Here is a 16,268-nt window from a genome sequence, read left to right as displayed (position 1 = left end):
CTCGGTAGTGGACTTCTGATACTTGTAATATTAACGATGTGTTGTACGTAGTAGATTTTGGTAAAACTTCATCGTAAGAAGACAACATGGATGGATATTCATCCGCGGAAAGTCCGGATATAGCCTCAAAGTATGAAGACGCAGACTACGATAGAAATAGGCAAGTGAACGTAACAAATGGGTAAGAAAATGTATAGAGATGACAGGGGTTATTCATTAATGTGTTAGCTTTGAGATCATGCATAGGCCTAGGCCTACTATCCATGGCCATATTGCATGCTCCAAACGTGGTGACATAACATATCCCCCACAACGATATTAAAACTGCGTCATTCAATCAAAATGGCAAACGCAGGAACGCAAAGTCACTAAAGTCTACTTATTGAAACATGTTTTTTATCTTATCAGTAGACTTTTCTACTTTTTCGTTCTACTCCTACAACCAATGGAATTAATAAAGTTTTATATATTTTATACCATATCGACTAATCATTACTTTAGGCACCGTTTAAGGTTTAACATTCAAAATCGACCAGCCACCCATTGTAAACAATACAACGCGCGAATATCGACCAGGACCGCCGTTACTTTGTAATGCTTAATCATTAAATACAAATGGAATTATAGCCTTAACACACGTTTTGATAGCAAGTGTGAATAAATCTAGATACGAAACGTTGTGTGTTGCATCTACATGTACAGTATACCAATATTCAGATAGTAGCCTGTACGTCTGAGCTACTGTACGTTCACACGAGTTAAATTCGGTTCTGAAGCCGGAGAAAAAACACCGCTGCACATGTAGGCGTACGTTTTGTACAAAATCCGATATAAATGTACATATTACTAAAGTGTGAACAGTTCTTAAACACAGCACCCATTCACACTTTGTTATCCGGTCAGCAGGTTTATTCACTAATTCATTCATTTATTTGTTCAAAATAAATTTCAATAACAATATACAAGAACACATACAATAAGAACTAAATTCAAACAATGTACACTATTAAATATAGACATAGATATACCCTATTGTAACATAATATCCCCACTTTAGAATCGTACTGTAATAAAAATAATCTATATTAAAAAACATTAATACAGAACAAAACAAGTAATTTATAATTATAAATATGAGTTAAGCTCTGTCTACACTTTCACACTAGTTTGACAAAAAAAGTGTGCCCAAATATGGCAGTGATATGCTCAAATATGGTAGTGATATGACATCATCATGTCCATATACAGTATCACATCACGTTTTTTGTCACATAAAGCATGGAGAAATAAGTTAACCCTAATTTATTTCTCCATGCATAAAGTGTAATAGTGTAGACATAGCTTTAGATGGTATAAAACATAATATACTGTATATCAGATTTTAATCAGATTAATCGTTTACATTTTCAGTTATGGATCAACCTCTCCGGATAGTTCGGCTGATTCGACTGAATTAACACATGATGATGAATACAGAAAGAGATGGTGGTCTATACGGGTTATGTATTTTACTATATTCTTCGAGGCTGTTGGATATTCCATGGTTATACCGTCTATTTGGCCGTATTTACAAGTAGTAAGTATTTAAGGTTATGCCTTCTATTTGGCCGTATACAAGTAGTAAGTGTTTAAGTTATGCCGAAAGCTGAACTAGATTTAAATTTTCCTTATCCAATATGGAATATATATGTCAACGGCATAGATCTAATTCTGTAGTGTGATAAATTACTTATAATGCTAATTTTCTACCGTTTCGTGTACATATCCCGTTATGTCAAGGAAAGAAGCTGGAATGATCCAGTTGGTTGGACGGGGAGTGAAATAGAGTAGACATACTGATAAAAACATTGATGAAAAACAATAAGATTCTTTTCCTTTTCATTCAGATCTACCATGAAGCCACGACTAGCATGCTGGGATGGATAATAGCATCTAACAGCCTAGCAACACTAATTGTCGCCCCAATATGCGGCGTGTGGGCCAACAAATACGGCAGCAAAGTCCCACTCACTGTTACGCTGTTCTTGGGTATTGTAGCAAGTGTGACGTATGCATACCTTTACTTACCTAAGCATAATAATCATATTTATATGTTGGTTTCGAGAGTTATCCAAGGAGCATCGGCAGGTAAGAGATACTTTTTCTTGTGCCCTAATGAGATGAATAAGTTAAGTGCTTAAAATAACCTTCACTTACTTTACATACCCGAACTTATGACTACATTCCTCCATAATTCCCTATCTTCCATTGTGACAGCCAGTTTTGCAATGCACCTGGCATAGTCAAATAATGACCTAACTAAACCATACGTATTGTAACATGCACGTTTACGTCCGTAAATATTTCTCTAAAAAATGTCTTTTTCTCTTTTTCCTTACTTTTAAACATTTATGTATTCACAGGGTGTATCGCAATAACAAGGACATTTGTTTCAGCAGCAACGACTCTGGAAGAACGAACAGATGCCACGGTTCACCTGATGGCATCACAGACAATGGGCTTCCTGTTAGGCCCAGGTAAGTTCAATATATAAACACGAATGTTATAAGAAGAAACTAGATTGCTATCAACTTTTTCTCTGCTCCGAAGAAGCAGTTGCCTAGTTTAATAATTCCCTTGTAAACGAAATTGCTCGTGCGTCAACTGTTAAAAATGAATCGAAAATCTAGGCTAGGCCTATTGATTTGGTTTTAATTTAAGCCTTGTCCACACTGGCAAACGTTTTTGTTTCTGAGAGTTTGCCAAGAAAGTTTTTTCAAAGTTTGCTAGTAGGCCTGCAGGATGACCAGTCCACACTTAGCACCGATTGTGTTTCCTAACTTGGAGATTGTTCTGTTTTTGGAGTTTGTCACCAGGTCTACACTACCAAATTTTTACTTAAAAATACTATTTATTTCTCTTTTCAATAGTTTTACAAACTGCATTCGTTCCATTGGGTGAAGAATGGATCCGTTGGGATGCTATTAAACTTCGAATCAACATGTACACGATGCCGTCAATACTAATAGCGTTGATGGCGCTTGTCAATTTCCTACTTATTATTTATGTATTTCAGGATATTCATATAGCCGATGACCCGGATGACCCTGACGGAGAGTATGAAGGTAAAACTGTTGCAAACTTCATCATATTGAATTGATGATTTTTAAAGCTGTTTTATATACACTGTAATTAAATCTTCAATGCGTTCCTAAAGGTGGTTGTTTTCACGACGTCATAACATCGCCTTTGGTCTACAATTACTTTTTTAACATTGATTTATTTAACATTATTTCTAATGGGCGGCGCTAAATAAAAATACAACATTTTAATTTTTAAAGAAATTGGTCATTTATAAGCTACACTTTTAAAACAGTGGTGTAAGTAAAATAAAAGTTAAAGGAAAAAAGATATAATAAGCCTATTTACAAGGAAACTTAAAGTAAATTATGTACAAAACCTAATTTAAAAAAATTACATTTGCAAAGGTAATACAGGATAAAAAAACAAAGAATTTTCAAATTGTTGATTTCCCTGCTCTAAAAATCGTTAGAATCTTCAGTTTAAACATATTTAACAACATTTTAGGCCATTCAAAAAAACCCTGTTTCTCACCAAAAGTTCCAAGCACCAACAGTAACAGTACTTTAGCTTTCTCCTCTCATTATTTCACACCTCTTTCTTTTACCCCTCATTCTTCAATATTTTATTCGTTATTAATTACACAGAAGAAACGACAGAAGAATACAGATCTGAATTGGTAACATGCTTCTACATTAACCTAGCTTACTGTGGCATAATGGTAACATTTTCTTTTACAGAAACGTGAGTAGACAGCAATTTAACATCATATCCAATAAAAGTGTTTCTGAACTTTACATTACTTACAGGCCTACTGTGTTTATATTGTTACGATAATTATTTTGGATAACAGTTTACTCTTCTTTTCATCTTGTTGTTAATAATAAATGCAGTTTTCTAACCTGATAATTTTTATAAATTTCAGATTAGCTTCTCCTTACGCAATGCATATACTTGGTTGGAGTCGATCCTTAGCCGTTCGTAATATTAGTCTTATCATGGCATTATTAGCAATATTAGGAATAGGATCAGTACTTTTACTAAAAGTTCTCTCTTCAAAGTAAGTGTACCACAATTAATCTTTTTTTTGTATAATATAGATTCCTAAAATTAAAATGATTGATTCAGATACAATATGTGCAGAGCTACATTTACTCTCTACTAAACTAAACTTGGAAACGTTGATTATTTTATGCTATACCCTCTCACACACCAATCTTGCTAGTATTTTGTATTTTAAACTATGTATTTTATCTGCATTAAATGATGTGTTTTAGTTGTATTTTACAAAAATTTAAATGGATGAAACTTGTTGATGTGTTTCTCTATTTTCTTGTAACATTTCATTTCAGGTTAGGTGATAGAATCGTGTTCGTTGTGGGTATGCTTATTTTGAGTTCAGGTGTGTGTTTCTTTATTCCGTTTGGAAGACATCATCTGAAAAGACCTGCTAACAGTAAGTAATTTCAATGTATATATAAATACAAAATAAACCACTACCGGTATCTCATAATATGAGTATCACGCACTTTAAAGCGTGATTCCCACTAGTGACGCAACGTAACGCAACCCTTCCAATAATTATGTTTGCCCCCGCCTGCGTGAAATCAAATCTGCGATATTTGCAGCACTGTTTTGTCGTCGTTCCCATGTGATTACGCAATACAGCACTTTGCGTCGATACGTCGCTGCGTTGGGTTCTAGTGGGAACCACACTTTAGAAGGTCTGAAACATATAGGAAAGTTCTATTGATTTTTACATTGTATTAATTAACTACTCAATTATTTTTTCTTTTGCGTAGTCACTTTTGATGACGAGGGTGGAGGTTGCCCCTGGCATTATGATTGGTGTAGCAACACTCCAAATATGGTTCTGCCATTCTTCTATCTCGCCATGTGTATGTTTGCAATTGGTTACTCGACATCGCAAGTTATACTTTATACTATGTATAGTAAGATTCTAGGACCACGCCCACAGGTGAGAGAATACTTAATAAATATCTTTATAGAAGTCTCTATAACTCTTTTCTTTATATTAATGGAGGATAGCTTACGTCCGTTAAATAATAAGTTAATAATTCAGGTAGAATCCGTCCTTTAAAAAACAATTTACTATACTCAATGTAGGAAATAATTTTCAATACATGTCTCCAACTTAAAGATGTATTGTCCCTTTGACTAATTCCAAAAAAAAAAAAAAAAGGATTTCGAAAAAAGTGGGTCATTTTGAAGTATCAAAATAGTTATTAACTTTCACAAAAAATTTGTCGAAAAAAAAATCGTTTAACTGAAATACAGACGTTTTTTTGTTAAAAAAATAACTTAGACTTCCAGTCAAAGTTTTTGATCAAAACATATCTCATAATGCAACGTGCTTAATTAGCTACTCTGTATGCATAATCATAAAACTTCCTCGCGATCTGTGTGAAAACACCTTCTCAACCGTGACGAGTTGTAAACAATCCTAATTAGAATCATGCATAATGCATACTCATGGTTTAAAATCTTTGTTTACTTTCGCTCATGATAATTTTCCAGACGAAATGTAAAAAAATTAATTTACCTGTTAATTACGTGAACTTGTTGTTTTTCGCTCGAATTTTCGACTTAAAATAATATTTTGACCTTCATTTTTTTGTGTTTCAAGGGACAATACATCTTTAACATTTCAAAGAGTTAAGATTTTTATCCTTCTTGTAACAATGTAATTTTTCCAATTTTGTTCTTTATATATTGTATTGATATTTATTACTGTTAAGTATTATGTTTTTCTGTATTGTGTGTCTATTTTAAGCATCAAGGAAAAACAAATTTTATGTTAGCCTTGTTGTGGTCATAACAACAAAGATGTATCTTATCTTATTCTTTTCAGTATAATTTATAGAAACGGAAATAATTATGAATATGTTGCTTAATTTGTTAGACCCTGTCATTTGTTGTTAATTATGTGCGGAAACCTAACTATACCAATTTACATGTCTCAACAGGGACTATACATGGGCTTCTTCACTGGAGTTGGTAGTGTGGGTAAAACAATTGGTCCACTGTTTGGGACAGAAGTTTACGTACAGCATGGCGTACGGTGGGCGTTTGGTTCCCTCTCAATATTCATTACATCAATACTGATATTATGTGTTCCTTTGTATTCACGATTGTTACCATATCATGTCAGAAAGAAGAAGAAAAGTAAATGTACGGAAGAATTAAAGCTTATAAATAAGATAAAATAATATATTTTTCATCATTTCATAATTGTGTTGTAGGAAATACAGTACTAGATGTTTATATATAAAGTTTGCGGTACATCACTCATATTTAGTTCTGAAAAGAACTGTTGACTTTCTCGACGTTTCGATCAATATACTTTGATCGCCCTCACGGTGTACAGCAATTTCTTCATGCAAGATTAACAATTTCGAATTTTATTGTATTAATTGTAGGCCTAATGAAAATTACACAGTAGTTTCCTTATTTTTACCATTTCTGCCGTGGTTTCATTTTGGGCTTGGCTTCCACTAAGACGCAACGCAAGTCCTTTGACGCAGTAAGAAGCAACGCAACGCAAAAGATTTGACCAATTACAAGCGATGTATTATTCAAACTATTGTTTGTCATTGGTCAACTCGCTTGCATTACATCTACTCTTATAGTGTTGCATCCTAGTGGAACCAAGTTATAGTGTGTAAAGTACAGTAAAAACATAAGAAATTATTTAATTGAAAATATAATCATATCAGATTTCGTTTTAATATATTGTATAATGTACAATATCGAATCCATTAGAGTTTGTAATCAATATACTGTTTAATGTCATTCATTTCCAAGGTTAATAAACAAGTTTTAGGCAAAAATAAGTACATACTTAGGTTACACCACTAATAGGCATATAGTAGATAACAAACATTCTACGGTTTGTCATGTCTTGTCTGGTTACGACTAGAGTGGTGGCTGAGGTGATGGGGAGGGAGGAGATAAAGGAGGAGGAGGAGGGGTTCTTTTTTTCATTACTGTAAGAAATACGAATGAATCGGCCGTAAAAAAGTTTGAACCCAAAAATATGGTAGTGATATGAAATCATCGTGTCTATGGTCACATTTTTGTTGTCACATACAGTTTAAGCTTTATTTTCTATTGATTGAATTATACAATAGCACATTACTTAATAGGGATTAGGATGACCCAATAATCCTTGCGCAAGTAACTTTTTTATGTTGGGATAAATAAGGATCAGTTATTTTGATTTGAATTGCGTGAAGATTGTTGAAATTTAGGAAACTGATCTTCATGAAACAAAACAAAAAGGAACAGTTACCAAGGGTCTGTCAATGAAAGACCTGCAACAAAAAAATTCCAGAATGTATTTAGCTGTAATAAATGATTTCTCAGACAATGTTTTGTTTTGTTTCATAAACCATTTATTTGTCTTTTTATGAGTGAACTAATTATTTTTCTACACAAGTGAATAACTTGATCAAAACTGCAAACAAATTAATCTTAATTTTCATGTTTTTTCAATACTGTACATATTCATTTTTCTATTATGGTCACCGAATCTAAAGGATATTATTAAACAGACATCGTTAGTGTCACAGCTTCGAAACCTTTTTGGAAAGGAATGGCTTTCTAGATTGAGTTTATCTTCACTTGAAGATCGACGCACTAACAGTAAAAGGTGTTTGTTTCTTCGATTTTGTTTGAAACTTTAAAGTATTCGTTCGTACTCTTTGGTTTAAAGATGAAAAATATTTTTGTTAATTGTTGTTGTAGAATATGCCATTTGATGTCACATAATAGTTATCCACTTTGAAAAAAAATTGAATCGAAAAAAAATGTATTTACATGAAAAAAATGTAATTTAAAGCAAAAAATAGTTAAATCGGCTGCCAGCCAATGTTTGGTTGAATTTGACCATTTATTTGTCATTTTATAATGAGAACACATTATTTTATTTGTTTTTTTTTGTTTATTAAAACTACAAAATAACGTATTCAAAGTCTGATTTAATTAATCTTCATTTTTTATGTTTTTTGGGACATGAAATCTTTAATCTCCCTGATTTTATACGATTAGTTCTTACTAGCCAAAGTAACGCAACCTACGCAAAGTAAGAAAATGCCCTTCCAATAATTGTGCTTTCCCCGCCTGTGTGAAATCAAACCTGATTGCAGCACTGTCGCGTCGTCGGTTCCATTAGTGATTGACGCAATACAACAGTCGATACGTCGCTGTGTTGCCTTGCGTGCTAGCTAGTGGGAACCACGCTTTAGTAGAACACATGCAGTTATTTACCTTATCAAGTTGTTTCCGCTCCAACATTCAACATTTTTAAACAATCGATCACACATAAAAAGAGGGGGTAACACTTAATGAAAGAATCACTTAAGGTAAGAATATTAATCGATGATACCGGTCATATAATATTGTTTTAGTGTTTCTTAAGTAACCAAATGTTTGTCTACATTAATTATGTCTTTGACTTAAATAAATAAATGTTTGTAATGTATTGATTATATCATCTGAAATAACGAGTTACGACTAATTGATAACCAGTGAATAACGAGTGAAAGTACAGTCGCTGGTGGAACCATTTAAAATCGCTTAAAATGAAATGCTCTTCATTCATCTTCTGCCAGTTGCTCTATACAGCTAATCAGCACTACATGCCGATTGAAAATCACATACAATGAATACCGTGGAGAGAAATTTACCGAATGAAGGAGAGACAACTGACAAATCAGAATATTTTAAAGACGTTGTAGGTCGGTTTGGTGAAGAAACCACACTTCATGGCGTTAATCATATCGTCACTAAGAAATCACATTTCATACAGAGGTATTTTTTTTTAAATTTCTGTTTAGCTACAGTTGCAAAAATCCATCACTTCTATTTGGGCAAATTACTTGTGTTGCGCTTACTCCCTCCTTGCGTTGCATCCCAGTGGGAACCACGAGCTTTCATCTTATGTAAAAGATTATAATATTACAATGCCATATAAAATTAATTTCTTCATAAGGTCCTAGCAATTAATTGATTATATTTGCTGAATAAATCTGGAGGTATTTGCGATATGTTTAACACTACTTTCAGATGTGCGTGGTTCATATTTTTGGCAGGGGCAATCAGTCTTCTCGGAGTCTATGCTTTCGAGAATATACTTTATTTCTTCTCTCGGCCAATGTCAACAACAATTGCAATAAAACAATTAGATGAGCTGGAATTTCCGTCAGTCACATTCTGTAACTACAACCACGCGAGACTTTCGGTAACCACGCCAAATGAACTCTCTATGTTGGGCAGTTTCTTCGGATTGGTCGAGGATGGAATTGATATATTTACCGCTGATTTCTCGGAAATCAACACAACAATCGTTGCAGAGGACTTAATTCGTAAAACTGCGCACACAGTAGAAGGCGCGGTTGAGCTGTGTACATGGGAACTGTACGAGGAATGCGGACCTTTGAATTTTACAACGGTTATGACGGATTTTGGAGTTTGTTATACTTTTAATCATAAAAGTAACCCCAGACGGCTCATGGTGCAGAAGTCTGGGAAATCCAGAGGCTTGTACTTGAGGTTAAATATCGAACAACATGAATATACACATGGGGCCAATTCTGCTGCAGGATTTAAGGTAATTTTTTGACACTTTTTGTTTAAAAACTTTGTTTATGACAATTCCTAAACAAAGCAGAATTAATTTTTATTTTTAATTTCAGATGCTGGTGCATACCAAAGGAGAGCGCCCTCTTATTAGCCAGTTTGGTTTTGCACTTGGTCCTGGTTACGAAACATTGGTTGCATTTCGAAAAATACTTGTGAGTTATTTACAGTATTTAAATCACAATCACAATTTGTTCCCCATATTATTGATTTTTAATCGTTTCGTGTTTTAGATTGTACATCTTTGAAAACAAAAACAAACCTTGTTAGCTTAAGGCAATTTTATATACGGTAGGCCTATATTTTTTGAAAATCTGTTTAATTTACTGTAGTATAAATCACTCAAGAAACCATATCCATCAGAATGTGTAGATGAGGGTATAAAGTACTCTGACGTTTATACTCAATCATTATGCGAAGAAGAATGCATTGCTGATGTACTATATGAAAAATGTGGATGTCGGCACACATTCTATCCAGGTATGCTAACATGACTTATCCAGGTACGCAAGCTACACTCTGATGTGTCCAGGTAAGCTATAATGACGTATCTGGGTACGCTGTAATGACGTGTCCAGGTAAGTTTAATGACGTGTCCAGGTAAACTTTAATGACGTGTCCAGGTAAGCTTTAATGACGTATCCAGGTAAGCTGTAATGACGTGTCCAAGTAAACTTTAATGAAGTATCCGGGTAAGCCTTAATTACGTATCCAGGTAAGCTTTATTGACGTATCCAGGTAAGCTTTAATGACGTATGCAGGTACGCTTTGAATGATATATTCTCTTATATAACTTATTTTTTAAGGATATTCGGACCAGAAGAACTGTACTGTAGAGGAGGCAGTCGAATGTGTAGTACCAGAGGCAGGTATGTGAAATCTAAAATGTTCATTCAATTTATGTTTTAAATAAGAAATTTTATTATTTGAATTATTAAAAAAAAATCTTTTGTGTGAAATTTACTACTACTTACTACTATTGAATTCTTACATGAACTTACAGCATGGACATGACACGTTCAAACCATTAACTAAATGTTGCAATGTTTTAATCTTAGAAAAAATTGTACAAACGAACACACACTGTAAATGTCGGATTGGATGCCAATATAAGGAATACTCTACCAAGGTATCATCTGCCTTATGGCCGGGGGATCACTTCTTGGAACATCTCGAGCACCATTTGAATAAGTCCACAGAGACGATAAAGTAAGATATTATTTACTATTTATTTGTTGCATCAAGCATGGACATGGTTGTCAACACAAAAGTGGTCAATAGTGTGTAGTATTCTTTACATGGATAGTAATTAACCCTTACTATTTTCATCCGCTTACTTAAGTTTTACTTTTATTCAACTATAAATATAAATATATTCTTATCACACTTTCTTTATTAATCCGATAACATTTGTTTTTCCTAACATTGTTTTTTTTCTCATTTGTTTACATTCATGTTTTTTTAAAACTTATATACATGTAATTCCTTAAAGCATTTTCGTAAACGGTTTTGTGTTAGCATGTAACATTGATTTATTTTTCATTTACCGGTCGTTAAGATCAAACCTCAGTAACGCAATCAGAAGAAAGATACAACCATTGTCACACAGAGTCATTCATCATAACTGGACCCTTTATAACTTTGAAGAGGTCACCCAGTATAAATAACAAATAATAAATAAGTTGATTTCAAGCAAAGATCAAAGTTCATTCAAAGGAATGTTATTCCACATCGCTATTTCGCCGATTCAACAAAATGAAAGATAAAATATTTTCAAACGTGCTAAATAAATTCAGATACGACACCTCATAACTTCAGCTCTTTTCCAAACAAGGCCAGAGTAGGCCTATACATAGCTGCAGACATAATGAGCTGTAGAGTCGCGACTAAAAACGCCAAAAACCACTAATTTATTTATATGTTAAAAACTTTGTGAGGTACTGAAAGATAATTGCAATGTCATTCAGTTTGGAAGCGTTTTAACAACGAAGTTTCTACCATTCATTAAGAGGATCCATCATTTCAAAGCTTTTATGTGGGCTTCAATGTCTTTTATCTCCCAATTACTACTAAATTTATTAAAACTACTATCATACCGGAGTTTTTTTAAGCGCAGTTCACATGAAAACGCATTCTTTTTTGATAGTGATCATTTTCACATTTTTAGAGGTTGATTTTTGTTTCTTTCATGTAGCTGTTTACATATTTTTTTCAAGTTTTAGGAAAAACATTTTCTAAAAGCAAGTATTTCTTAATAAATGTGCTATCTTTTGATATACATGTTAAAAATATCTATAAGAAAATTGTAAATGAAAGTACTGTACTAAAGAAGTTTGTTTTTGGCTAGGCTACTTAGCAAATTTGTTAGTAACTAGAAAGCCGTTCCGAGAGTCGAGTGCATACCTCCGCCTACTGTAAAATTATTCTACATAAAATTTCTCCGGGAAAATATATATATATATATATAAATGTTCGGTTCAATGTAACCGTTTAGAAAGTGCTCAATACGGTAAAGTAGAGCTAAAATATACGTTAAGTCTGGAAAAGAAGTAAAAACTACAGTTTGGTCTCTACAGGCTTGTTTCGTGAGTCGTGCAACTCACTCATCAGGAGACTATAATGAGAAGAACCAATTACAACGCTGCTTATAAGCACATTTACTTGTAGAATTAGCATTTACAGGTGATATGTTTTGGAATGTCAGCAGTTATGTAACAATGCTTTCTTTCTGTGCCGGCAGGCGGACACAAGTTCGTTACGTTTGTTTAATGTCGATAATTCAGGGTGGCGGATGATAAATAATTTCTCTTTGAGGCAGAGATTGCATTTTTTGTTTGCGCTACTATATGCTTTAGTAGATGTCAAGATGCGCCATGAGATTGTATAGTCTGTGTTATTGTCCTATGAGACTATACAATCTCATGGCGCATCTTGACATCTACTAAAGCATATAGTAGCGCAAACAAAAAATGCAACCTCTGCCTCAAAGAGAAATTATTTATCATCCGCCACCCTGAATTATCGACATTAAACAAACGTAACGAACTTGTGTCCGCCTGCCGGCACAGAAAGAAAGCATTGTTACATAACAGCTGACATTCCAAAACATATCACCTGTAAATGATGATATCGCCGGCTTTTGAAAAATCTTTTAACACTAGCGGGTCTGAAAAGTATATTAAAAGTGGTCCAGAATTGGGACCATGGAATGGTCCTTGACCACATATCTATCTGTATATTCATTTTGGTAAAGATCTTGTAATTACTTTTTGAGTAATCCTGCTAACAAACAAACAAACAGACAAACAAACAAACACACGCGACCGATTACATATACCTCCTTGAGTCCCTTAGCGGAGGTAAATAAACACGAAATATAAACATTTGATAATAAATTTTCATTTATAAATACATATACGTGCATTTATCTAAGCAAGTATGATTGTAAAAACCATATCCTTATGTGAAATTATAAACTATTCTTACCCCCTGCACTGTGTATGGACTCTAACCTTACGGTTTTCACTATATATATCATTCTATCCTATCCATTCTAAACACCCTTTTTTCAAGCTTTTGCATTCTTCGTTTTCATCTCATCCATTTTTTCTTGGTGAAAAGGGAAGATTCTTTATATTCTTCCCCTGAGTTTATAGCCTCTCTACCCAGACAATGGACACGAACAGAATAAAACAACAATAATAACTTTTTCATAAGTACGTTTTTTTTAAAATCAATTTTTATCGTCAGTTTACTGCCATCGACATATTTTAATTAATTGTATTTTTAAAAATGTATATGAATGTAAATATGGTTACTTCTTAACATCAAAATAATCTTAGTCTTATGTATATACTGTTCAAAAGATATGTATTTTTTAACAATGTACCTTATAAATAAGAGAATTATATAAATGTGCATATATACATATATTATTTATATTTATAGAACTATAATAAAAGTGGGACGAACCCACACAAGACAAAAAAAAAACTATTCTTACCCCCTGCCATACGGTTTGTCTAGGCCTAGTCCTTAATGTCAATCCATTCTTCAATGATGCCAAGAACGTTTCCAGCAGGCGAATTAATTTCTATCGCTACATGCCTTGGCCTAGCTTTTCCTCTAAAATTCCTCGCACATCAATTAGTGAGTTCTATGTACTTACTATGCAATCATGATTACAACAAATTAAAAAAAAATAAACTTTTTTCAAATGATTTTATGAAGTATTTTCAAATAGCAAAAATCGCGTTTCCATATTTCGCAAGCAAATATAATTTACCCCTTGACCTCATTGTTTTACTTTCCAAACCCTAGAGGGCTAGGAAGTTAGGAATGTGTCGACTTTTCTCGACATTGGGAAGATTACTGATTTATCTGGTTCAAATTTCCATTTATCTCGATTGAGAATCCAGACCACCTAAGACTTTGGAAAAGTATGGTCTGTTCAAAAGATTTTATATGCGAAACCAACAAAAATGTATTATAGGTTATATTATCGGAAAAATATTATTATTGAAATATATTTATAAATGGTTGTGCATTGTTTCAGTGAACCAAGCATGTTGGTTGCTAAATATATCGTTTTTAACATACAATCGGACGATTTCTGCTAGAAAAGATTAGTTTTGATAATTAATAAACAGTTATCTACTCTCGTTTGGTAGGCTTTGCAACATTCTGAGTTTTGTTTGTTTCCATTTGGTATCGTTTGGTTCCGTTCGTTCATCACCGCTGCATTAAGCCGAATGAACATTTAGACAACCGACAGGTGAGTATGTTCATGGCTGACGTCATCTAGATTACAAAATCCCAGGAGAGCAAAAAGCATCGACCAGGTTAGCCTCTTTCTCCGACCTCCGACAACAAACTCACGAACAAGATATAATTTGCCAGGTTAGGGGGGGGGGGGGGGGGGCACAAGATGGCGCAGCACACAACACAATCGGACGCCGCGTTTAGAGGCCTTACCGATTTTAACATTTGGCTTCAAAAATAATTTTCCACCACCACGCGCAATTGTGAAACAATACCCAGCAGTCAGCAGAGACTGACTGGGTAATCATACCTATGATGATGATATGATTCTAAGAAAATGAAATGAACAATATGGGTCACCCTGCATCAATTAAAAATGTATATGCATTTTTAAATTACGCAATTATTTCTATTATTGATTTTATTATTTGATTGTGAAGAAGGAATCGGAATAAGAACGCGGCCTTTTTCGAAAAAAGAAAAGCTAATTAAATTATTTCTATATTTTAACAGAAAGAACTATCTTGACGTTTATCTGTATTACGAAGATATAAGTTATGAATTTGTGGAACAAGTTCCAGCGTATTCACCAATCAAATTACTTTGTAAGTTTATCTTAATTTTATTATTATTATTTTATTTTATTATTTTATATTTGTGTAATTTAATTGATTTAATTTTTTTTATACAGTAGGCCTAGTAAATATTAATATATATGCAAACACAAAATCCATCAGAGATACCAAAGTGGCTACCGGTATCATTATTTTTCAGCATTCAAATCATGAATAATTCATTACCTTAATTATTTTCTATTCTAAAGAATTTCAAGATAGCTGATTTACTTCTTAAATATACTAAACCTAAGCCTCTAAATAATCTCTCTCAACTATTAAAAAAAAGCAGGTTCTTGATAGACCTCGAACCGATGGCTCCATTCTAAGAAGTTTTAAAAAGTCTTTACCACTAGACTAAACATTTCGGTTAGCAAAAGCTGTTTACACATATTACTTAATCTCTCTCCATGCTTATATATCGCTTTCTATAATGTCCCATATTGTGTCATAATTATTCTAATGAATAATTCATGATTTCTGCTTTAACATCATAGGAAAAAATGTATGCTACCGGGTAGCACTACCAGGTATATGCATCAGTATGATGATGTAGCGCCAAACATTCCCAAATTACTTAAGCTCTGTCTGCACTATCAAACTTTATCAAACAAAATGTGATGTACCGTTTTATGGTCTTGATGACCATATTTAGGTAAATCATTACTATATTTAGGCACATCGAGTGGGCACATCACACTTTTTTTCAAACTACTTTTATAGTGTAGACAGCATACATTTGACATCGTGATAATAAAAGTATATGTAATTGGTGCAGTCAAACTTATGTATAGTTCAATTATCTTGTGTGTCTTTTTTTGAAGGTGACATTGGTGGCTTGATGGGATTGCTATGTGGAATGAGCGTGATGACAATCATTGAGATTGTCGAATTTGTCTGTATGTCATTTGGTAAATGTTTACCAAAAGGGAAAAAAGTTGGAGACGTAGTAACATAAGTAAAAATACTGATGGAAATCGACGAAAATATTCTTTATCTGGAGGAAAATCAAATTAAAAATAAATGAATACTTGCATTTGAGTACATGTAAGTCTCAAAAGACTGGTGGAGTATTATGTGTTGCTTTGTATTCACGATTGTTACCATATCACGTAAACAAAAAAAAAGAAGAAAAATTAAATGTACGGAAAGATTAAAGCTAATAAAATAAAC

General features: G+C 33.4%; 2 protein-coding genes across 2 annotated transcripts; both read left to right on the top strand.

The window, feature by feature from the left end:
• The first annotated feature begins 1,451 nt into the window (after positions 1 to 1,451).
• Positions 1,452 to 7,030, top strand: LOC140049271 (major facilitator superfamily domain-containing protein 8-like). Its single transcript, XM_072094115.1, has 9 exons — positions 1,452 to 1,576; positions 1,887 to 2,127; positions 2,403 to 2,516; positions 2,910 to 3,104; positions 3,708 to 3,804; positions 3,986 to 4,120; positions 4,413 to 4,516; positions 4,863 to 5,038; positions 6,048 to 7,030. The coding sequence occupies exons 1-9, from the start codon at positions 1,502 to 1,504 to the stop codon at positions 6,288 to 6,290; spliced, it is 1,380 nt and encodes a 459-aa protein (XP_071950216.1). The 5' UTR covers positions 1,452 to 1,501; the 3' UTR covers positions 6,291 to 7,030.
• A 1,713-nt stretch (positions 7,031 to 8,743) lies between these two features.
• LOC140049873 (acid-sensing ion channel 1C-like) lies at positions 8,744 to 16,053 on the top strand. Its single transcript, XM_072094824.1, has 8 exons — positions 8,744 to 8,892; positions 9,148 to 9,691; positions 9,777 to 9,875; positions 10,053 to 10,200; positions 10,527 to 10,589; positions 10,779 to 10,929; positions 14,995 to 15,086; positions 15,920 to 16,053. Exons 1-8 carry the CDS (start codon positions 8,744 to 8,746, stop codon positions 16,051 to 16,053), a joined length of 1,380 nt encoding a protein of 459 aa, XP_071950925.1.
• The last annotated feature ends 215 nt before the right edge of the window (positions 16,054 to 16,268 follow it).

The sequence above is a fragment of the Antedon mediterranea genome, chromosome 5 (assembly GCF_964355755.1).
Source record: "Antedon mediterranea chromosome 5, ecAntMedi1.1, whole genome shotgun sequence".
Taxonomy (NCBI): Eukaryota; Metazoa; Echinodermata; class Crinoidea; order Comatulida; family Antedonidae; genus Antedon; species Antedon mediterranea.
Note: the sequence above shows the minus strand (reverse complement) of the source record. Positions and strands in the feature narration are given on the sequence as shown.